We start from the raw sequence: 24600 nt of genomic DNA, 5'->3' as shown, positions 1-24600 counted from the left end.
CCCACAAGGGTGACTGAAAGACGAACGAAGTCAGTGGCAGTAATGCACCTAATTTATGAAAGTTGCCAATCGCAATATAAAGTCAAGAGAAGAAAAAGCCTGGAAGGAAGAGAGATGACTAGAAACATTTCGGTTGACCGTTTTATGTGTGGATTAATTGGCGGAGTAGAGGACCTTGTGCATTTCAGGTAAAATAACAATTCAATGTTTATATCCCAGGACAAATTAGCAAGCAATAGCAAGCTAGCTAAATAGGACAAATTAGCTAGCAAGTGCAAGCTAACTAGCTAAATTGCCATAAATGTTTAATGCTTTTCGACCTGTCCCCAAATTAATATAATTGGTTCAAAGTTTGTTTTGATATTTTAACCTGCGTGTCGTGATCACGTTTGGTGGGGGGGGACAAAATCTATTTATGCACAATGTCGCACGCTCGCAGCCGGTTTGGGTCCCGTGTGAGACTCGAAATTGAGCTCAGGTGCATCCTGTTTCCATTGATCATCCTTAAGATGTTTCTACAACTTGATTGGAGTCCACCTGTGGTGAATTCAATTGATTGGACATGATTTGTAAAGACACACACCTTTCTATATAAGGTCCCACAGTTGACAGTGCATGTCAGAGCAAAAACAAAGCCATGAGGTCGAAGGAATTGTCCATAGTTCTCCGAGACAGGATTGTGTCGAGGCACAGATCTGGGGAAGGGTACAAAAAAATGTATGCAGAATTGAAGGTCCCCAAGAACACAAGTGGCCTCCATCATTCTTAAATGGGAGAAGTTTGGAACCACCAAGACTCTTCCTAGAGCTGGCCGCCCGGCCAAACTGAGCAACAGGGGGAGTAGGGCCTTGATCAGGGAGGTGACCAAAAATCCGATGGTCACTCTGACAGAGCTCTAGAGTTCCTCTGTGGAGATGAGAGAGCCTTCCAGAAGGACAACCATCTCTGCAGCACTCCACCAATCAGGCCTTTAATGGTAGTGGCCAGACAGAAGAAACTCCTCAGTAAAAAGCATATGACAGCCCGCTTGGTGTTTGCCAAAAGGCACCTAAAGACTCTCACACCATGAGAAACAAGATTCTCTGGTCTGATGAAACCAAGATTGAACTCTTTGGCCTGAATGCAAAGTGTCACGTCTGGAGGAAACCTGGCACCATCCCTACGGTGAAGCATGGCGGTGGCAGCATCATGCCGTGGAAGACTAGTCAGGATCGAGGCTAAGATTAATAGAGCAGAGTACAGAGAGATCCTTGATGAAAACCTGCTGCAGAGTGCTCAGGTGTGCCAAGCTTGTAGCGCTATTGATGAGGAAAGATTTTACCTACCTACTCTATTAAAAGATATTCATCGTACCGCATTTCTCCAATGCCAAACCTGTGTGTCTTGTTTGCAATGAAACTGTCGCTGTTTTGTAAAGATTTCAATCTTAGATGTCATTATGAATCTAAGCATTGTACTTTCAGAAGTTCATTTTCCACCCCAGACATGAGGCCTGAGTCCAATGCAGAAAGGAGGTAGGCCTATTTAAAGAGTGCACGGTAACACTATTGGAGGAAATAGTTATAGGTCTACCAACAAATAGAGTGTACAAAACATTAGGAACACCTGCTCTTTCCATAACAGACTGACCAGGTGAGTCCAGGTGAAAGCTATGATCCCTTAGTGATATCACTTGTTACATCCACTTCAATCAGTGTAGATGAAGGGGAGTAGACAGGTTAAAGAAGAATGTTTAAGCCTTGAGACAATTGAGACATCGATTGTGTATGTGTGCCATACCGAGGGTGAATAGGCAAGACAAAAGATTTCACGCTCAACAGTTTCCTGTGTGTATCAAGAATGGTCCACAATCCAAAGGACATCCAGACAACTTGACACAACTGTTGGAAGCAATGGAGTCAACTAAGACTGATCCCATTTAGTTGACTGGTCGATTGTTTGGTCGATAGGCTGTTGGCCAACAGAGATTTATTTAGTCAAGCAGTCAGATAGCAAAGATTCCTTCGCCCTCATGTTGGTGATAGGAGCTAGAAACCAGGCTAGGTAGTGCTAAGTATCAACAGCCAATCCACTAGGGGTTGGAAACTATAGTGAGAGTTGATTGGTCAATAGCAAGTACAAACTTTTCCCAACTTTGTTCCCGCCCTGTTCAAGCTCCCTCGCCCATTCCGAAGATTATGGATATACTGACAAGATACATTTTGCTCCGCCCCAACAATGGGAGTCATTGTCCACAAAGCGCCACTGCAGGCTGTCTAGCTCCCACCTATCCTTTCTTTGGATTGGTGAATACGTCTCATTATTTTAATGCTTTTTTAAATATTAGATGAGGTTGTTGACTGACGTCAACTACCAGTATTCAATGGAAAGATATGCTAAGCTATGAGCCTCATGTCATGAATATGCAAAGCCCTATTGAGACAACTCTGATATTATTATTTTTTCTCAGTGACCGGGATGTCACGTGTTCTATTTATATCAGTACATTCTTACAAAACTTCTATTCAATCAAATAAGCCTCGAGTAGCAAATAAGCCATAAATGTTTTTGTTGACCAAATTCGACACTCCCTCATTGACCTCCAAACAAAAACGACTTGCTTGCTGGGCGAAACAACGAAAAAACGCCACCTGCTAGAGGGAGACAGATTTTCTGCCGAGCTGGGCCTCTCTCTTCCTCTCTGGCCATTCTCGCATCGCCCAACGGTCCTCCCGCGCACTTCGCTTCATGAATGTGCTTCTGTTGTTTCATCGCCCCCAACTTGCTATATGGATCTCTTGACCACGGTCCACGATAGACGCACAGCTCAAATTCCCAACAAACGCGGCTCCGTACCCATCCTCTATTCATTTAAATGTGTTTACAGTTTACAGAAATTGTTAGAGCCGCGCTAAGAATACGAAAAGTATGAAAAACACATATGGTCCAATATTTGTGCGTACACGTCTCCGACGACTCTTATAGGCGCTTTACCTTGCTTACCTTTCACCAGGAAAATATTAGATCATTTGTTGTCATAAAAAAATGCAACATCAAGTCATTCCTGGTTTGATCTAGAAGGAAGTCGCAGGTTCGTCTGTCGCTTCACATTTACAATTATTTTCAAAACGATCGCTTATAACCCACACATGGTTAATTAACTAATTTTAAAATGCTGAACTCACCGCAATAGTTTGAGGAGTTTTTAACAGTCAGACATTTCACATTAAATTGAAACTCCAGTTTCTTCCGTTGTATCAGATATAGTGGATATGGGAACAATAAATCCCTCCCATCGCTGGAATATCATTTAGTAATGGGTTGTTCGCGAACCAACGGCTCTTTTTGAACGGATCTTTTTGGTGAACGTCGGCAACCGAAACGCATCGGTGAAAGAGCCGATCATTTGGCTCCCTGATTTGCATACTGCTACTACTGCCTTTCCCCTCCTGCTACTGCTTTTTGAGCACAAAATAACTTTTTTCTGCAGAGAAGTTACAAAATAATTATCTAAAGAGGGTGAATATTCAGGGCAGAAACAACAAATAGTGGGGAGAATGCGTCAATCTGGTCCAGATTGTTTTGCAGGCCATCTAATAATTTGGCCAGGTAAACATTTATTTGAACGCAATTTAGCATTTTTTTGTGGTTGTAGGTCGATTCTTAAGCATTTTGAACGAAGAACCGTTTGGCGTACACCGAAAAGACTCGGAATGCCCATCACTAGTATTGTTTCATTCGCTGCACAGTTAAGTTTCGTTTCTGTCATTCTGGGCGTCGGAATGAGGACATCATCATATGATACTGTGCAGAATGACTAGTGTAAACAGAGACAGTTGATAAATAATACGAATAAGATTAGAGAATTCTAACATAATCTCTGCTATAGAGCCTCGATGATATCCGTTATCACATTACACATTTTACTGGTCAAACGTTACGACAGACAAATCATCCAAACGTTGATAATAGTCCGGCAAATAGCAGATAACTATCACATGATGATACATCATACATTTCACTACCTGTGGATGATTAGGCAGCAGTCCCCTGTTCTTTGGATGAACCAGAAAGTCAAAAATGTTTGAACGTGCCATGAAGGGTTTATTGATCCAGTGAAATTCATTCTGAAGCATTATTTTTACCAGGCTAGATTTTTCAAAGATGTGTGAAAGCTATGATATCAGATCTCATGTGACATATTTTACTACAATTGTAAACAATACATATGTAAATTATTAAATGTCACAAATGTAAATGAAAAAATAAGGTATCACCAACTTTATTATAGTTTATCAGACTTTATATGCAAGCAACAACGGCTGACCAAAGGTGAGCTATTGTTGAGTTATTCACACAGTCGTTGTATGTGCGGAGACTGTGTGTATGTAAGCATAATAGACTGTGTGTATGTGAGCATAATAGACTGTGTGTATGTGAGCATAATAGACTGTGTGTATGTAAGCATAATAGACTGTGTGTATGTAAGCATAATAGACTGTGTGTATGTGAGCATAATAGACTGTGTGTATGTGAGCATAATAGACTGTGTATGTGAGCATAATAGACTGTGTGTATGTAAGCATAATAGACTGTGTGTATGTAAGCATAATAGACTGTGTGTATGTAAGCATAATAGACTGTGTGTATGTGAGCATAATAGACTGTGTGTATGTGAGCATAATAGACTATGTGTATGTGAGCATAATAGACTGTGTGTATGTGAGCATAATAGACTGTGTGTATGTAAGCATAATAGACTGTGTGTATGTAAGCATAATAGACTGTGTGTATGTGAGCATAATAGACTGTGTGTATGTAAGCATAATAGACTGTGTGTATGTGAGCATAATAGACTGTGTGTATGTGAGCATAATAGACTGTGTGTATGTAAGCATAATAGACTGTGTGTATGTGAGCATAATAGACTGTGTGTATGTGAGCATAATAGACTATGTGTATGTGAGCATAATAGAATGTGTGTATGTAAGCATAATAGACTGTGTGTATGTGAGCATAATAGACTGTGTGTATGTAAGCATAATAGACTGTGTGTATGTGAGCATAATAGACTGTGTGTATGTGAGCATAATAGACTGTGTGTATGTGAGCATAATAGACTGTGTGTATGTAAGCATAATAGACTGTGTGTATGTGAGCATAATAGACTGTGTGTATGTGAGCATAATAGACTGTGTGTATGTGAGCATAATGGACTGCTGGACCCATCTTAGACAAAGATAATTAAAACAGTAGTTGGCACGATGTCAAGGTTACTTAAGGCAAGGCAACAACCAACCAAATCAAGCACCAGCATGACGGGATTGTGTCCTAGCATAACCCCACTGTGTGTCCTAGCGCAACCCCACTGAAGCTGAGCAGCATTATCTCAGCATTATCCCAGTATTATACTGTATAGGGAAACCTGGCACGAGTAACCTAGGCCTATATGCTGCTAGAAGGGCAAGTGTGTCTGGTAATACATTCAGGCTATGTCAGCATTTGATACCTCTACATCGCATGCCAAAGTTCACGTCATAATCCTTCTTATTTGCATATGATTTGCATAAAACTAGTTCTGTCACATTGACTCTGTATCTCACTGCAAACTAACTATGGCATTCTGTCGTGGAGTCATCTTGTTACTCAATGTAGTCCCCTACAGTGGCACTTACTCAACAGTCACAAGTGAGTGACTCTCAGAAATAAACAGACTGTGTGGGAGATTTCAGTAGCTAGGAAACGAAACTGAAGCGAGAACGGAAGCCACTCTTCAAGCAAATTAAACATATGTGTCGTAACCTTATTCATTTCCTGACCTACAGCAACGTGAATACTGAACTTTACTGAACTGAGGCCTAAATGTGACTATGCTCCATTTTATATACTCAATTGATTAACTTTACATGTTTGATTGAAGACAGCTGCACAAACTGACAGTGGGTGTTACTATAAATGAATACAGATGCAGCGTAGACATTGACTTCCTATGAGAATTGAACATTACCTATTGAACTACTATGTTTTGAATCGACTCACAGCCTTTCTCTCTGACGTAGGCGCACACACACCCTTCTGAAAAGGTGTGCATGAACATGCATAAAACTAGCATCTGTACAAAATCCCCAACATCCCCAACACAGAAACAAACATTAAAGATGCACACACACACACACACACACACACACCACCTCTTCTCGCCTGCCCCATGAGCCAAAACAATCAAATATTTCACCATACGCCACTCTACAGTAGCTTTTTAGGTCTGACACACAGACAGATTTTCCAAGTATTTACACTACTGCAAAATGTAACTGGTCATTTTTCTGGACAGAACCAAACATTATTATTTTAAACAAAAGGTAAAAAAAGGTCAGAGAAATAACTTTTCAATTGTTTTCATGTTGTTGTTTTGTATGAACTCACAGGTGCAGTCTTAACACAGGTACAAAGGTTTAGTAAATCTGACCTTTGACCTACTGTGCCTTCGCATTTCAAAATGTTTGTGGTTTGCAAAAAAATACACACTGAGAGATCTGTGTAAATTATTAGCTTGTGAAACCAGTGTATACTGAACAATGCAAGAGCCTTTGAGACATTGAGATTTTAAAAAGTAGCATTTCCTCCAACCAAAACCCATCAGATGAGAATCTCTTGACAAAACTGTAGAAAATGTTTTCAACCACAGAGGTCAGCTTGGAGCTCTTTGTTTCTACGGACCTCAGCGGCATGGATTTCCTGTGATGAAACAAAGTGAAAATTAGAGAAGATGTGCTATAAAATACTGCAATAGAAGGTAATTTACATAGTCACACCATTGTTCTCTATTCTCTTTTTATTTTAATATTTTACACATAAATTAGCCGCAGGAAGTAGGGGTGTTGAGGGTACTGCAGTAAAAAATAAATAATAATAATAATTAAATATAAAAAATCCACAAAATTTGTGAACTAGGCCTTTATTACTCCTGTATGAGAGGAGAGAAATACTCCTCAGTGCCCTTCTTTCCTTTATTATTCTATTAACACTGGTTAGAGTTTCAACATCAACTGCCATCAAACAAAAGTGAAGAATGGAGGGATCTGATTTTTTCTGCATTCAGCAATGCTAAATTGTTTCCTTGCCAATTTAAGTTACAGACTGGTCATCCATTTACAGACTGTCATTCAGGCTAATAATTTAATGCTAATGAATTTCCTCCTGTTGCCAGAAAGGCGACTAGGTCATCACACTCCTCCAGTAAGTATTCACAATGCCCATGTCAACGGCCTTGGTCCTCATGGTTTTTTCATTACAGTAGACCCCTAAACCAAAGATCACCTCCAATCCTGTTTTGGATACTCTACTCTCTACCCACAAAACACTTTTTCTAAGTTAGGCCATAGCTTTGATTGACAATCAGTGGGTGTCTTACCTTCTCCCGGAGCCGCTGCTTCAGCGCATTCAGCTGGGCCTCGCGGTTCTCTTTGTTGACCTCCATCTTGTAGTTAAGCTTCTCTTCGGCCATCTTGCTGAAGTTGTTGTTCTTCTCCAGGGCCTTGTGGAGCACCTGTCGCTCGTGCTCCCGCTTCTCAGCTAGCTGCTTCAGCACCAGGGCCTCCTGAGACTGCAGAGAGAGACGAGGGAGAGAGATGTTGAGGGAGAGAAGGAGACAATGATGGAGAAGAGGGAGAAAGAGAGAGGGGCGAGAGGAAAAGGGATAGATGATGAGAGAGATTGTGAAGAGTGAGAGGAAGAGTGAGAAGAATCGAAGGGTGAGAAGAGATATTGACCCATTCTCTGTCATGCTCTCCATTTACCTTCCTCCTCTCCTCCGCAGCTTCCAGCCTCTTCTGGAGCTCGTCCGGGGAGAGGTCCTTCTTGGGAGCAGAAAGCAGGGGCTGGGGCCTGTCTGGAGAGAGGTCAGCGGGGGCCTTCAGGATGATCTCAAAGGCCTGGCCGGATGCCCGCTTGTTCAGGGACTTCACCTCCAAGTCTGTGGAGAACAGCAGGTATTAGGGCAGTAAGGCTGTGGCGGCCAGGACTCAGAATTACTGGCCTGTTTGTACACCATGCTATGGTACTAACACACAGCAGCTTGAAGACAGACAGACAGACAGACAGACAGACAGACAGACAGACAGACAGACAGACAGACAGACAGACAGACAGACAGACAGACAGACAGACAGACAGACAGACAGACAGACAGACAGACAGACAGACAGACAGACAGACAGGGGGAGGACAGACAGACAGGGGGAGAACAGACAGACGGGGAGTACAGACATACAGGGGGAGGACAGACAGACAGAGAAGGGGAGAACAGACAGGCAGACAGAGAAGGGGAGACAGACAGACAGACAGACAGACAGACAGACAGACAGACAGACAGACAGACAGACAGACAGACAGACAGACAGACAGACAGACAGACAGACAGACAGACAGACAGACAGACAGACAGACAGACAGACAGACAGACAGACAGACAGACAGAGAAGGGGAGAGAGACAGATAGACCATCGAGAGATCATATACAGCATTTATATCATCTCTATGGGACACGGACAAACACAGAGCTCTTCACTACTAACCTCCGTATTGGTAGAGGCTGTTGGGTTGTGGTTGTGAGTAGAAGCAGGAGCAGATCAGAGACAGTATGGACATCTCTTTGATCTTGTCGGAGTAGGCTGAAAAACAGGGATACGAGAAAAGACATCCACGGTTATCCTTACATCTACATTTAAATTGGCATATGTAATTTATTGTGAATGCCACAGTAATTTAGCATTTGCTAAACTGGCTGATATCGTCATATGACTAGATAATGTATGCGTGAAGAGTCTAATGGTAAAATGGTGAATCAAGGCTGTACTGTACAGTGCATTCGGAAAGTATTCAGACCCCTTGACTTTTTCACATTTGGTTACGCCTTATTCAAAAATGTATGAACAATTTTTTTCCCTCATCAATCTGCACACAATACTCCATAATGACAAAGCAAAACCAAAAAACCCCACCTTATTTACATAAGTATTCAGACCCTTTGCTATGACACTCGAAATTGAGCTCAGGTGCATCCTGTTTCCATTGATCATCCTTGAGATGTTTCTAAAACTTGATTGGAGTCTACCTGTGGTAAATTCAATTGATTGGATATGATTTGGAAAGGCACACACCTATCTATATAAGGTCCCACAGTTGACAGTGCATGTCAGAGCAAAAACCAAGCAATGAGGTTGAAGGAATTGTCCGTAGAGCTCCGACACAGGATTGTATCGAGGCACAGATCTGGGGAAGGGTACAAAAAAATGTCTGCAGCATTGAAGGTCCCCAAGAACACAGTGGCCTCCAGAATTCTTAAATGGAAGAAGTTTGGAACCATCAAGACTCTTCCTAGAGCTGGCCGCCGGGCCAAACTAAGCAATCGGGGAGAAGGGTCTTGGTCAGGGAGGTGATCAAGAAAACAATGGTCACTCTGACAGGGCTCCAGAGTCCCTCTGTGGAGATGGGAGAACCTTCCAGAAGGAGAAACAAGGTTGAACTCTTTGGCCTGAATGCCAATCATCACGTCTGGGAGACTAATCAGGATCGACTGGGAGACTAATCAGGATCGAATGGGAGAAACTCGCCAAATACAGGTGTGCCAAGCTTGTAGCGTCATACTCAAAAAGACTCAAGGCTGTAATCGCTGCCAAAGGTGCTTCAACCAAGTACTTAGTAAAGGACCTGAATACTTATGTAAATGTGATATTTCCTTTTGTTATTCGTCATAAATTAGCAAACATTTCTAAAAACCTGTTTTTTCTCTGTTATTATGGAGTATTGTGTGAAGATTGATGAGGACATTTAAAAAAAAAAAGTTTAGAATAAGGCTTTAACGTAACAAAATGTGGAAAAAGTCAATGGGTCTGAATACTTACCGAATGCTGTACATGCCAGGAGGTATTTCATGAATATTTCTTTTTTTAAACCCGACTTCCAGTAACATGTGGAGTATTCTCAATTATTCATACATATACTTTATCTCTGGTTTTAACTCCACCCACTGGGACTGTGGTGTGTGTGTGTGGGTGTGTGTGTGCGTGCGTGCGTGCATGAGTGCATGTGTGGTGGGTTACATTGCCCACAGCTTATGAAACGGGACCTTACAGTATGTGTGTCTGTGTGTGTATGATCGTGTGTGTGTGCAGGTGGGTTAGGTTCCCTCCACTCTAAATGGATATGGATGAAGCTTGCCAGAAAAACCGTCCAGCCAAATTACTAGGGAGGCCGTGCAGACAAGTTACTATGGAGGCCGTTCAATCAAATTACTAGGGAGGCCGTGCAGACAAGTTACTATGGAGGCCGTGCAGACAAGTTACTATGGAGGCCGTGCAGACAAGTTACTATGGAGGCCGTTCAATCCAATTACTAGGGAGACGTGCAGACAAGTTACTATGGAGGCCGTGCAGACAAGTTACTATGGAGGCCGTGCAGACAAGTTACTATGGAAGCCGTGCAGACAAGTTACTATGGAGGCCGTGCAGACAAGTTACTATGGAGGCCGTGCAGACAAGTTACTATGGAGGCCGTGCAGACAAGTTACTATGGAGGCCGTGCAGACAAGTTACTATGGAGGCCGTGCAGACAAGTTACTAGGGAGGCCGTGCAGACAAGTTACTAGGGAGGCTGTGCAGACAAGTTACTAGGGAGGCCGTGCAGACAAGTTACTAGGGAGGCCGTGCAGACAAGTTACTATGGAGGCCGTTCAATCAAGTTACTAGGGAGGCCGTGCTGACAAGTTACTATGGAGGCCGTGCAGACAAGTTACTAGGGAGGCCTTTCAATCAAGTTACTAGGGAGGCCGTGCAGACAAGTTACTATGGAGGACATTCAGTCAACTTACTAAGGAGGCCGTTCAGTCAACTTACTAAGGAGGACATTCAGTCAACTTACTAAGGAGGCTGTTCAGTCAAATTACTAAGGAGGACATTCAGTCAACTTACTAAGGAGGCTGTTCAGTCAAATTACTAAGGACATTCAGTCAAGTTACTAAGGAGGCTGTTCAGTCAACTTTCTAAGGAGGCCGTTCAGTCAAGTTATTAAGGAGGCTGTTCAGTCAAGTTACTAAGGAGGCTGTTCAGTCAACTTACTAAGGAGGCTGTTCAGTCAACTTACTAAGGAGGCTGTTCAGTCAACTTACTAAGGAGGCTGTTCAGTCAACTTACTAAGGATGCCGTTCAGTCAACTTACTAAGGAGGCTGTTCAGTCAACTTACTAAGGAGGCCGTTCAGTCAAGTTACTAAGGAGGCTGTTCAGTCAACTTACTAAGGAGGCTGTTCAGTCAACTTACTAAGGATGCCGTTCAGTCAACTTACTAAGGAGGCTGTTCAGTCAAGTTACTAAGGAGGCTGTTCAGTCAACTTACTAAGGAGGCTGTTCAGTCAACTTACTAACGAGGCTGTTCAGTCAACTTACTAAGGAGGCTGTTCAGTCAAGTTACTAAGGAGGCTGTTCAGTCAACTTACTAAGGAGGCTGTTCAGTCAACTTACTAAGGAGGCTGTTCAGTCAACTTACTAAGGAGGCTGTTCAGTCAACTTACTAAGGAGGCTGTTCAGTCAAGTTACTAAGGAGGCTGTTCAGTCAACTTACTAAGGAGGCCTTTCAGTCAACTTACTAAGGAGGCTGTTCAGTCAACTTACTAAGGAGGCCTTTCAGTCAAGTTACTAAGGAGGCTGTTCAGTCAACTTACTAAGGAGGCTGTTCAGTCAAGTTACTAAGGAGGCTGTTCAGTCAACTTACTAAGGAGGCTGTTCAGTCAACTTACTAAGGAGGCCGTTCAGTCAACTTACTAAGGAGGCCGTTCAGTCAAGTTACTAAGGAGGCTGTTCAGTCAACTTACTAAGGAGGCTGTTCAGTCAACTTACTAAGGATGCCGTTCAGTCAACTTACTAAGGATGCCGTTCAGTCAACTTACTAAGGAGGCCTTTCAGTCAAGTTACTGGGAGCACTGCCACAAAAACAGCCCCAGCTGCCAGTAGCATCTCCACTGAACCCTGTGCCTCGTGTAAATAATATATAATTATAACAAGTGTTTATTCACAACCGCATAGAATTACATTTTGTTTCACCTCTTGACACCTCTTGCAAACACACACACACACACACACACACACACACACACACACACACACACACACACACACACACACACACACACACACACACACACACACACACACACACACACACTGATAACATACGCACTATACACACACATATACACATGGATTTAGTACTGTAGATACAGTATGTGGTAGTGGTGGAGTAGGGGCCGGAGGGCACACAGAGTGTTGTGAAATCTGTGAATGTAATGTTTTTCAAATTGTATAAAACTGCCTAAATGTTGCTGGACCCGAGGAAGGGTAGCTGATGCCTTGGCAACATCTAATGGGGATCCACAATAAATACAAATATACATCTTGATGTTCAAGTAAACGTATTGACTCAGGTTTGGGAATGACGCTAACCATGTTGACATTTGGAGTCAGCGGTTGGTTCTGCTCCATTGCCGTTGACAGTAAGTGACAATAGAACTGGTTAATGCTGAAAAAATACTTCCAACTCAACAAGTTGTTCAGGCTTTAGCCAACTCCCTTGTCATTTTCATGCCAAATCATGTTTGGGCAGTGATGAAGGAGTTGACTGAGGCAGAAACAAACTGGCACACAAGCTACAAGTTGATTGACATTAAAGTAATACTTGTATGCAGCAAACTTCCTCCTCCCTCTCGACTCTTCCTCACTGTGCTTTGACTCATGTAATATTTATATAGCGTCGATGAGCAGCAGGGCCCTCACGCAACGCATGTGCCAGGCTTCCCATGGTAGCAAGGATAGCCTCAACACAACTTGGCTAGGTTCATCAAGTTCATTCCTTTTTGTGGCAGCGACTTTTAGTATCACAAGCTCTTTCAACAGGGGTTTAAGTTACTTCATAGAAATGACACCCTGTATCTGTATAAAATCATGAGAGATCTTCACTGATCTATTACTGACCTGCACAACAAAATAAGGTTAGAGGAGTGTCTAAATGTTCAATATGCTACACACAAAAATATTAGGGTTCCTCAACGGTTCTGGGAAGGGTGATGGTTCTATGTGGAACCATAATGACTCAAGAACCCTTTGAGCTCTTCAACGGTTCTTTACAGTTCACTAAAGTTTTCTTTGCTCTTTTAAAATGTATGGTAGCTGAAGGATGGGACTAAAAACAAACAAAAGATAACTATTGTAAAATATACTGTGTCCGTAAAATGTATATAGTATGTATAAGCTGGAAGTAGAAGCGTAAGTGCTGTTGTCCATTAGGTGTGGTGGAGTTAGGGGAAAATAATAAAGGAAAATATACACTACTGTTCAAAAGTTTGGGGTCACTTAGAAATGTCCTTGTTTTTGAAAGAAAAAAAAAATTTTTGTCCATTAAAATAACATCAAATTGATCAGAAATACAGTGTAGACATTGTTAATGTTGTAAATGTGTCACAGCTGTTAGAAGGAGCGGACCAAGATGCAGCGTTTTCGTAGTTCCACATATTTATTTAACCAGTGAAACCGAATGCAACAATTAAACACTTCAAAATATACACAAAACAACAAACCGTGACGCAGGATGATCAAATACACTCACAACGAATAATCCCCCACCAACACATGTGAAACAAACATCAACTTAAATAGGACCTCCAATTAGAGACAACGACAACCTGCTGCCTCTAATTGGAGGTCATGCCAAACAACACCAACATAGAAATGCAAAACTAGAAACTGAACATAGACATACAAAAACAGACAAACACCCCCTGTCACGCCCTGACCTACTCTACCATAAATTAATATTTGTGTCATTCTCAAAACTTTTGGCCACGACTGTCCTACTCCCTTCACAGAACAGTGCAAACTGGCTCTAAGCAGAATAGAAAGAGGAGTGGGAGGACCCGGTGCACAACAGAGCAAGAGGACAAGTACATTAGAGTGTCTAGTTTGAGAAACGGACGCCTCACAAGTCCTCAACTGACAGCTTCATTAAATAGTACCCACAAAACACCAGTCTCAATGTCAACAGTGAAGAGGCGACTGTGGGATGCTGGCAGCTCATTTCACTCAACTTGTGAATTAATACAATAATAACACCAATGGAATTTTAACAATATAAAATGGCTGACCAGAATAAAAAAAATAACTGTATGGTTCTTCAGATTGAGAAAGGTCTGTTATAGAACCATTCTCCATAAAGGTTCTATAAAGAACCCCAAAAAGTAGTAGAACCCCTCTTTGGTGCTTTATAGAATCTTATTTAATGGTTCGTTATAGAACCTTAGGAAAGTTTTACATTTTTTATAGCACCATACAGGTTCCATTTAGAACCTTATGAGCATGGTTCTTTATAGAGTCTTTTAAAAAGGGTTCTATATAGCACCAAAAAAAGGTTCAACAATGTTTATAAGCCAAAGAACCCCTATCTGGTACTATTTAGAACCATTATTTTTGTGTATATATCACAGTGTTAGATCTGGACATACTGGTAGGCCCACAACTGACACAAGCGTTAGCTTTTCTCTGACATGAGTCATGACGCTGTATGAACATAAATCACCCCAGTAGAGTATGAACAGCACATCTTATCTGAATGTACAACATACACTATGCTAATGATACCAGCTTCTAGCGTTTCTATCACCTTCATAGAAGTCATTGTTTTGTTTTGCATGTGTATTACTCATTTCCTCTCCCCAAAATATCACTTTATCCAAATGAATCATATCTAAACAATATCTAAACAATCTAAAATACCACAAAGATCCAGTCATGGTGTTGGTATGTAGCCTGCCTTGGGAGGGGGAAGCCACAGAGATTTCCTCATATCAAAATAATGTTGTGAAAATATGCCGAGTGCATCCTCATTGTTTGACTTTTTTGTTGTTGTTAGGTGTTCGACACAGTTAGGCAGCAGTCATAGAGAAATGTTAGGATGACACAATGAACCTTATAATCAAATCCAGGCAGGTGTTATCTAGCAGGAGTCCAAATGAACAGTCTTCCTGCTTTAAGAAACCGTATACTTAGATGAATATACTTTTTTATCATTGAATGCATGTTCGTAAATTCTCACAGACACCCCAGGTAATTGAATAGAGGCGGGTGTAATCAGACAATGGCACACACAGGCACCGTTTCCCGGGCGACACAGTATGTTGGTCAGTGGGTTCGTGCTGTGCCGAGTTGAAAGCATTTTCACTGCGGGTAGATGTCTGATGGGCGTGGGCGGCAGCAAGGCACTCTGGAAATCGCAGTCTTAGCTAGGCAGAGTGCAAACCCAACCCAACCCTCCCTTTCTCTCCACTCACTGCAGCAGTACTACTCAAATCAGCAGCTCAGAGATGAAGGATGTGTGTGTGTGTGTGTGTGTGTGTGTGTGTGTGTGTGTGTGTGTGTGTGTGTGTGTGTGTGTGTGTGTGTGTGTGTGTGTGTGTGTGTGTGTGTGTGTGTGTGTGTGTGTGTGTGTGTGTGTGTGTGTGTGTGTGTGTGTGTGTGTGTGTTTGCGTGTGTATTTGAGTGTGCGTGCATGTGTGCATTCGAGTGAGTGAGAGAGCTAGAGCTAGAGAGAGAGAGAGGGGGAGAGAGAGCGAGCTAGAGAGAGAGAGAGAGTGGAGGGGTAGCTTGTGTGTGTCTGTGAGTTCAGTGCTCCTAAAAATGGCAACAATCACAGTGTACTGCCAAGATGGCATCTCTGGCGGCTAGGCAGGGAACAGGTTCTCTCTATCAGCTAGAGGCGGCCATGTCTGAAGCAGCAGGCATAGTGATTCATTATTACTATGATTTGAGAAGTACAACCCTTAGCCATAAGTGTGTACTCTCTGTCCATGGCCACTATTCAAACAATCCACACTGTGCCCTAACCTAACCCTAACTCAAATCCTGCTTTGGGCCTCAAATAGCTTGAGCCTTCCATGAAAATGTAGACTTTTCTATGTTTGTTGACGTTCAAAGGTGTTTCTCACAACATTCTCAATGGACAATGCACTGTAGTTAACAAATGAAAGCACGTGGGACAAGAGGGCGTGATAAAGTCCCAAAAGGACCTTGGACAACAATAGTTCAACTCAAGGTGGGATCAACCCTAGACACAACATTCAATCATCATCAATACATACATAAAGCTATTTAGATATACAAATCAAATCACATTTTATTTGTCACATACACATGGTTAGCAGATGTTAATGTGAGTGTAGTGAAATGCTTGTGCTTCTAGTTCTGACCATGCAGTAATATCTAACAAGTAATCTAACCTGACAATTTCACAACTACCTTATATACACAAGTGTAAAGGAATGAATAAGAATATGTACATAAAAATATATGAATGAGTGATGGCCGAACGGCATAGGCAAGATGCAGTAGATGGTATAGAGAACAGTATATACATATGAGATGAGTAATGTAGGGTATGTAAACATTATATAAAGTGGCATTGTTTAAAGTGGCTAGTGATACATATTATTACATCAAGATGGCAAGCTGCATTACAGCTAATGGCCTAGTGATGTAATAACAGTGGAGCAGATTGCTAGTTTTATGTTCCTTGCTTACATCACGGATAAAGGGCATCCTCACAGGCACCATCATCAATTATTGACACTCTCGTCAGAGCTCGGCTGAGTACGATGCACATTAGACCCACTCAGCAAAATATGTGTGTGTGTTTGTGTTTGCGTGTGCGTGTGTGTGCGTGTGTGTGTGGACATGTTTAACTATACTTGTGGGTACCAGAATCCTCACAAGAATAGTAAACAAACCAAAATTTGACCAACTGTGGACATTTTGTTATTTCCCCATGGTCAAATGCTATTTCTAGGGGGATTAGGGTTAAGGTTAGAATGAGTGTTAGGGTTAGGATAAGGTTTAGGGTTAGGAGCTAGTGTTAGGTTTAGGGTTAGGAGCTAGGGTTAATTTTAGGGTTAGGAGCTAGGGTTAATTTTAGAGTCAAGAGCTGGGGTTAAGTTTAGAGTCAAGAGCTAGGGTTAAGTTTAGGGTTAGGAGCTAGGGTTAAGTTTAGGGTTAGGAGCTAGGGTTCATTATAGGGTTAGGCCTAAGGTTAGGGAAAATAGGATTTTGAATGGGACAGAATTGTGTCCCCCCCACAAGGTTAGTTATACAAGACTGTGTGTGCGTGCGTGCGTGTGTGTGTGTGTGTGTGTGTGTGCGTGCGTGTGCTTGCATGTGTGCGTGCATACGTGTGGAGAGGGGGTAGTATGCACAAAAATTCTAGAATTGTACACTAGAATACCAGAGGGCAGCTTCTGACAGGACCAAATGTTCAGTACCTCCACAGAGATGGATCATGGTTTTATCTTCATACATCAGTCCCTGTGGTCAGCTATCTATGAAACGGCCTGGAAAAACATCATGGCTCTATGGCTGAAAAACGACCTCTCTCTAGACAGACAAAGCCATAGCCTTTGACTGATACAGCCATATTATTACCTCTGTTAGCCCTTTTATTGAGACAGAATTGAGCTGTATATTGTTACGTCTGTGAGCTCTATTAAAACAGAACAGCTTTATTTTGTTACCTCTGTGAGCTCTATTAAAACAGAAATAAGCTGTATATTGTTACCTTTGTAAGCTCTATTAAAACAGAACTAAGCTTTATATTGTTACCTCTGTGAGATCTACTAAAACAGAATTAAGCTGTATATTGTTACCTCTGTGATTTCTATTAAAACAGAACTAAGCTTTATATTGTTACCTCTGTGAGATCTACTAAAACAGAATTAAGCTGTATATTGTTACCTCTGTGATTTCTATTAAAACAGAACTAAGCTGTATATTGTTACCTTTGTGAGCTCTATTAAAACAGATCTGAGCTGCAGAGGACATAGTGGTAAATCATATCCAGCCTCTCGGCCCCAGGCCAAAAACATGTAATTTCACTGCAGATTGCCCATCTGTAGCCTTCACTGTATGTTACAAAGGAGAGAGAGAGAGAGAGAGAGAGAGAGACTAAACAGACTACACCTCTCTCTCACTCAATGATGGGCTGAGAAGCCTATTGATCTATGAAATAGTGTATATTGTTACGTACCTAATGTGAAAAAGGAGGACTTGAAAACTAACCCTCTTTGGAAAGAACTGAACGCCTAACGAGACACCTACTGTGTGAGCTGTAAGTCATTATTCCACCAAAATACTTCAAAATGGCCGCTTGTATTCCAGGTCATTTTAAGGGTGCTGACTAGGTTGAATACAGCTATGACCAGAATTTACTTTTAGGAGGTTAAGAGAACGTACGCAGCAGGTTAGGAGAATTAACGTAGCAGGTTAGGAGACTGGGGTTAAGGTTAGGAAAAGGGTTAGGGTGTTAAACGGAGTGGAACAGGGAAACCCAAGAGCAGACTCAGACGAGGAGACTGGGATAAAGTAACCAAGGTATTCATTGAAATACAGGGGGAAGATGGAGTGCAGGCCAGGGGAAGCTCGGGTGGGTTGCAGGAAACAGGTGCAGAGGCTGCAGCGGATGGGGTTGGGTTTGGGATAGGGTAAGCAGGTCCGGAGGGGAATCCAAGGGAGCAGTAGAGTGGGGAATCCAGGGCAGAGTAGCAGGATGAGGAGACGTTGGACTGGAGACAGGGACCAGAGTCAGAGCGGGCAGAATTGTAGCGGAGAGGAAAACCATGTCAGGCAAGGAAAACAGGCACAACAGGATAACAGGATCTAAATAGTAACAAACGGCTCGAAACGTAGACTGACTAAGCAGAGATTACGATCTGGCAGTGTGGAAGTGGCAGGACTGAGTATTTGTAGAGGTCTTGTTTATGGAGCAGGTTGCAGCTGGTGGGGATCTGCTCTGACTCCAGCACACCTGTCTCCGACCACACAATCACACACACAGAGAGAGATTGAGAGGGAGAGGGAGAGAGCACTGGGGGAGTGGCGGCAGGTCAAGGAGACACAGGCGCACATCCAATAGCCGCCGGACGGTATAGGCAGGGTGGTCATTGATGAGCCAAGGGGGTGGAGGAGCTGCTGCAGGAGGAAACAGGGGACGAGAGCAGACATGTTTAATCAGGGATACATGGAAGGTAGGATGGATCCTAAGAGAGGCTGGGAGTTTCAGGCCCACAGCAGAGGTGTTAATGACACGGTCAATTTCAAAGGGACCAATGAATCGGGGGGAAAGTCTCTTCGATGCCACCTTGTCTGCGGTAAGGATGCTGCTAAACAACTCCTGTCCCTCCATCAAGGCCCCCATAGTGTTGCTGAGATGGCATGTGAGTTTCGTACCCTTGCCGCTGAGAGTGGCTGGAATGAGGAGGCCCTTCAGAGAGCATTCCAGAGCGCGCTCACTGAGACCATCAAGGACGAGTTGGTGTCCAGGGATGAGCCTGATGGACTCGATGAACTCATCTCTCTCACCATCTGCAACAACAACCGTCTCCGGGAGCATCGGAGGGAGAGAGTAGGTAGGGTTGCATGTACCATAACATCTGCTTCAGCGCCTTGTCCTCCTTCTCCGACTGCATCCCTTTCCAAGGCTCTTCCTGATCCTGAACCCATGCAGCTCGTCCGGGCCCGTCTCTCTCCAGAGGAGAGGCAGCGCAGGAATTGGCGCTAGGAGCTGCCTATACTGTGGCCAGGTTGGTCACTTTGTCTCCACTTGTTCCCTGCGTCCAGCAAAAGAGGGGGTTCGGCAGTAATGGGGGATATACTGTTGAGCCAAATCGCCTGCCCATCTTTCCCCCGACCCCTGCTTGAAGGCAACCCTGTGTGGCAGAGCCAGGCTTTTCCTCTGTCTGCTCTCATCGATTCGGGAGCCAACGGGAGCTTCCTGGACCAAGGTCTCGATACCCAGTTGGGCCTGGACACTGTCCCACTCGATTCACCCCTCGATGCCAACGCTCTCAATGGACAGCTCCTTGCCCGTCTGTGAGAGAACCATCCCTGTCATCCTGCGTCTCTCTGGAAACCACCAGGAAAATATCAGTTTCCACATAATCGACTGTCCTTACTCCCCCCTGGTTCTTGGACATCCATGGTTAAAGCTACACAACCCACAGATTGACTGCACCGCTGGAAAGGCAACCCCTTGGAGTTCATCTTGTCACTTTAATTGTCTACATTCTGCCCTTGCCCCTGCCTTGTCTGTGCCCCAGTTCATTCCAGAACCTCCAGACCTGTTATCAGTTCCTCCAGAGTATTGCGATCTAGCTCTTGTGTTCAGCAAGCACCGCGCCCTGTCGCTGCCACCTCACCGGCCGTACGACTGCTCCATTAACCTCCAGCCTAGAGCTCCTCTTCTCAGTAGCCGGTTATTTAGCCTCTCTCGCCCCGAGCAAGAGCCTATGGAGAGGTACATCCAGGATTCTCTGGCTGCAGGACTTATCAAGCCATCTTCCTCCCCGATGGGTGCAGGGTTTTCCTTCATGAAGAAGAAGGACGGGTCACTGAGGCCTTGCATAGACTTCAGTGGGCTGAATAATATCACAGTAAAGAACAAGTACCCCTTGCCACTCATCAGCTCTGCTTTTGCCCCCCTCCATGCTGCCACGGTGTTTACCAAGCTCGACCTCCGGAATGCCTTCCACCTTGTCCGCAAAAGAGAGGGGGACGAGTGGAAGACTGCGTTCAACACACCACTGGGTCACTTTGAGTATTTCTTCTTGCCTTTTGGTCTTACTAACGCCCCTGCTGTTTTCCAGAAACTAGTCAATGATGTGCTGAGGGATGTGATTGGACGCTTCATTTTTGTCTATTTAGACAACATCCTGATTTTTTTCCAAGGACCCCGAGGCTCACCAGAAACACCTTCGCCAAATTCTTCAACAGCTGTTGGAGAATAAGCTTTTTGTTAAAGCCAAAAAATGTGAGTTCCATGCGGCCTCAGTGTCTTTCCTGGGTTATATTATTGAACAGGGACAGTTACGTATGGACTCCGCCAAGGTCATGACAGTCACAGAGTGGCCTGCGCCCTCCAACCTGAAGCAGCTACAGCGTTTCCTGGCGTTTGCACATTTTTACAGACGTTTCATCCACAACTACAGCCGTCTGGCTGCACCTCTCGCCACTCTCACCTCCACCTCCACTCCGTTCCACTGGACTCCTGAGGCAGAGGCAGCATTCCTGGAACACAAGCGTCACTTCCCCTCCGCTCCGGTCCTTACTCAGCCTGACCAAGAACTCCAGTTCATTGTGGAGTTGGATGCCTCTGACACCAGGGTAGGTGCTGTTCTGTCTCAAATGTTCCCCCTCTGGCCAGAAGGTCCATCCATGTGCATTCTGTTCCCATAAGCTCTCACCTGCAGAGAGGGATTTTGACATTGGAAACCGGGAACTCCTGGCAGTTAAGCTGGCTCTTGAGGAATGGCGTCACTGGCTGGAGGGCTCTGTAACCCCCTTCATTGTGTGGACTGACCATAAAAACCTGTCCTACATCCAGACTGCCAAACGTCTGAACTCCCGGAAATCCAGGTGGGCCTTGTTCTTCGGTAGATTCAATTTCACACTCATTGATCACCCCGATTCAAAGAATACCAAGCCTGATACCCTCTCCCGCCAGTTCACCATCGACAACACGGGTACCGAGCCAGAAGCCATTGTGCCATCCACCTGCATTGTTGCCGCCGTCGCCTGGGAGATCGAGTCCTGTATCCTCTAGGTGCCGCAGAACCAGCCTGACCCGGGTAACGGTCCTAGGAATGCCACGTTTGTTCCAGATTGTGTTCGCTCTGAGGTTCTTCAGTGGGGCCATTCTACTCACCTCACCTGTCACCCTGGTATGAACCGGACCCTCGCCTTCCTGTGTCAGTGCTTCTGGTGGTGTCAGTGCTTCTGGTGGCCCACCATGGAGAGAGATGTCTGGGAGTTTGTCTCAGCCTGCTCGGTTTGTGCTCGGAACAATACCTCCACTAAACCCACCTCCAGGCTGCTGCGTCATTTACGTCATTTACGTCCTCTTCCCTTACCCAGTCACCCCTGGTCACACATAGCTCTGGACTTCCTCACTGGCCTTCCCCCATCTAACGGTAACTCCGTCATCCTCACCATTATTGACAGGTTTTCCAAAGTGGCTCACTTTATTCCCCTCTCCAAGCTCCTGTCCTCCAGGGAGACTGTGGACCTGCTAATATCCCATGTGTTTCGTCTGCATGGCATTGCCACTTACATAATTTCCGACAGGGGACCCCAGTTTACCTCCCAGTTATGGAGATCCTTCTGTTCAGATCTTGGTATCAATGTCAGTCTTTCTTCTGGATATCACCCCCAGACCAACGGCCAGATCGTACTGTTACGCAGAGTGGAACAAGGAAACCGAAGAGCAGACTCAGACAAGGAGGTTGGGACAGGGTAAGCAGGAGGGGAATCCAGGAGGGGAATCCATATGGGACTGGAGACAGGGACCAGAGTCAGAGCGGGCAGAACTGTAGCAGAGAGGAAAACCGTGTCAGGCAAGGAAAACAGGCAGAACAGGATAACAGGATCTAAATAGCAACAAACGGCTAGAAACGTAGACTGACTGAGCAGAGATTACGATCTGGCAGTGTGGAAGTGGCAAGACTGAGTATTTGTAGAGGTCTTGATTATGGAACAGGTTGCATCGGGTGGGGATCTGCTCTGACTCCAGCACACCTGTCTCCGCCCACACAATCACACACAGAGAGAGAAAGAGAGGGAGAGAGCGCTGGGGGAGTGGTGGCAGGTCAAGGAGACACAGGATGAGCAGTAGAGGGCGTGGCAGGAGCAGATGTAACATAGGGTTTGTATTTGTATTTATTACGGATCTCCATTAGTTCCTGCCAAGGCCGTAGCTACTCTTCCTGGGGTCCAGTGAAATTAAGGCAGTCATACAATTTTAATTGCATTAGCTAAACTGCTCTCCTAACCTGCCACGAAAAGTCCCTTCCGGCCGTTGCTGTACTCTATCTAATCACAACCCATTTTCAGGTTGAAAATATAACTGACATATTTCAAGGCCTGTTTAGGAGATTAAGGAAATGTTTCAGGGATTCATGTTCAGAATGTGAACTCTTGTCTTGCTCGACAATCTGGGCATAAATTACACACAAATTCCTGTGCATCTCTTTTCTCCTACAGTCTTTCCTTTTGACTCCCTACTGTGTGATAGTGGTGTGTTTAACCAGTGGCATATAACAATCTGTGTGTTTGAGAACAGGTTCAAACCACAAAAAGAGCATCACAAGCTGATTGATCAGGGCTAGGCCACCGGGCCATAGGCTATGAGCAAATGCATAATTCACTGGGTTTCTGCAAATAAATGTTTTAGCGATTTTGCGGATTTACGTTGATCAAGCACTTCAATTTAATAAACAGATACTATGAACTTCCTATTAACATTATTTAAAATCTATATTTACCATAGTTTTAGCTAAAAGATCACTAATGTGAACGTACAGTATACTAGCCTCGTACAACCATCCTGAAGCTTTGAGAGCACAGCGGTCAGGATGACACTATACGCCCACAAAATACATTATTGACTGACAGGATATTGTTATGTATACTGTTAGGGTTGAACTGACTATTTGTATGCATAACTTATATAATATACCGGGGAAGCTACGGGTAAATCAACTGTTGAAGACAAGAAGAACTACAACCGGCAACAGGAAGTGCGTCACGACGCTGGGATCAGCCTGCACACCGACGTTAGGAGGAGCAAGTTTAAACCACGCTCCTCCTCCCTCTGACAGGCCAGCATTGAGCGGGAACTATCTCTGTCAAAGTATAAAAGCGAGAACAATAGGATGTGTCGTTCTCTTCTCTGTTTGCCCTGCGAGGTAAAACAGCGAGACCGTATATACGAACAACCCATTTACCACACACGTGTTTGCATTAATTAAAGTACAAATAAATCAGAAGTTACTATGTGCTGACTATTTTGTTCTGATACGAGAAACGAACTGTCGCAACATTAACATGGTAACCCCGACGGTCTGGTATATAGAACGTTTTCGCTGAGTATTGATCAGCCAATTGGACTTCGCTTTCGGGGAAACGGTGTACTTTTCAAAGTGTCCGGACAACTAAAAACAGGTAAGCAGACACCTATTGTTATAATAACTAAAGATCTGCATATTGGCTTTAACCAAATTAACTTGAGCGTCTCGTCCCGTAAGCGGGATCAACATCCAGCGAAAAACTCCTAGCGACAATAGCATAACGAAATTTAATTTAAAAAAAATTCAAATATAGGACTGTCTCATATCGTTTTATAGCTACACCTCTCCTGAATCGACCCACGTCGTCCGATTTCAAAAAGGTTTTACAGGAAAAGCAAAACATTAGATTATGTTAGAGGAGTACATGGTAAAAGTAGCAACATAGCCATTTTCCGACCAACCACATGCATCACAAATAATCAAAAAACAGCTAAATGCAGCACTAACCTTTTACAAACTTCATCAGATGACACACCTAGGACATCGTGTTACACAATGCATGCATTCTTTTGTTCAATAAAGTTCATATTTATATATAAAAACAGCATTTTACATCGGGGTCTGACGTTGACTAACTATTTTCCCTCAAATGCATCCCGGGAAACAGTGCTACAATTTACTGAATTACTATTCGAAA

At 43.8% G+C, this 24600-nt stretch overlaps 2 protein-coding genes across 3 annotated transcripts in view; both read right to left on the bottom strand.

The window, feature by feature from the left end:
- LOC106583651 (3'-5' exoribonuclease HELZ2) overlaps nucleotides 1-3365 on the bottom strand; it is a 46540-nt gene extending 43175 nt beyond the window's left edge. Inside the window, exon 1 of one of the 2 annotated variants that reach the window (XM_014168089.3) lies at nucleotides 3165-3365. The gene's annotated coding sequence lies outside the window, so the exon portion shown is untranslated. Of the gene's footprint in view, nucleotides 1-2982 lie in introns of both variants that reach the window. The other variant, XM_045705114.2, reaches the window with a different exon arrangement.
- Nucleotides 3366-4062: 697 nt separating this feature from the next.
- LOC106583652 (stathmin-3) overlaps nucleotides 4063-24600 on the bottom strand; it is a 35477-nt gene continuing 14939 nt past the window's right edge. The window contains exons 2-5 of the mRNA XM_045705115.2: nucleotides 8556-8651; nucleotides 7779-7954; nucleotides 7394-7585; nucleotides 4063-6717 (exon numbers count right to left, since the gene is read on the bottom strand). Coding sequence (XP_045561071.2) covers nucleotides 6658-6717; nucleotides 7394-7585; nucleotides 7779-7954; nucleotides 8556-8651 — 524 coding nt within the window. The 3' untranslated portion in view covers nucleotides 4063-6657. The remainder of the gene's footprint in view (nucleotides 6718-7393; nucleotides 7586-7778; nucleotides 7955-8555; nucleotides 8652-24600) is intronic.

This window comes from Salmo salar, chromosome 22 (assembly GCF_965601325.2).
Source record: "Salmo salar chromosome 22, fSalSal1, whole genome shotgun sequence".
Taxonomy (NCBI): Eukaryota; Metazoa; Chordata; class Actinopteri; order Salmoniformes; family Salmonidae; genus Salmo; species Salmo salar.
This window is presented reverse-complemented; position numbering and strand designations above follow the sequence as displayed.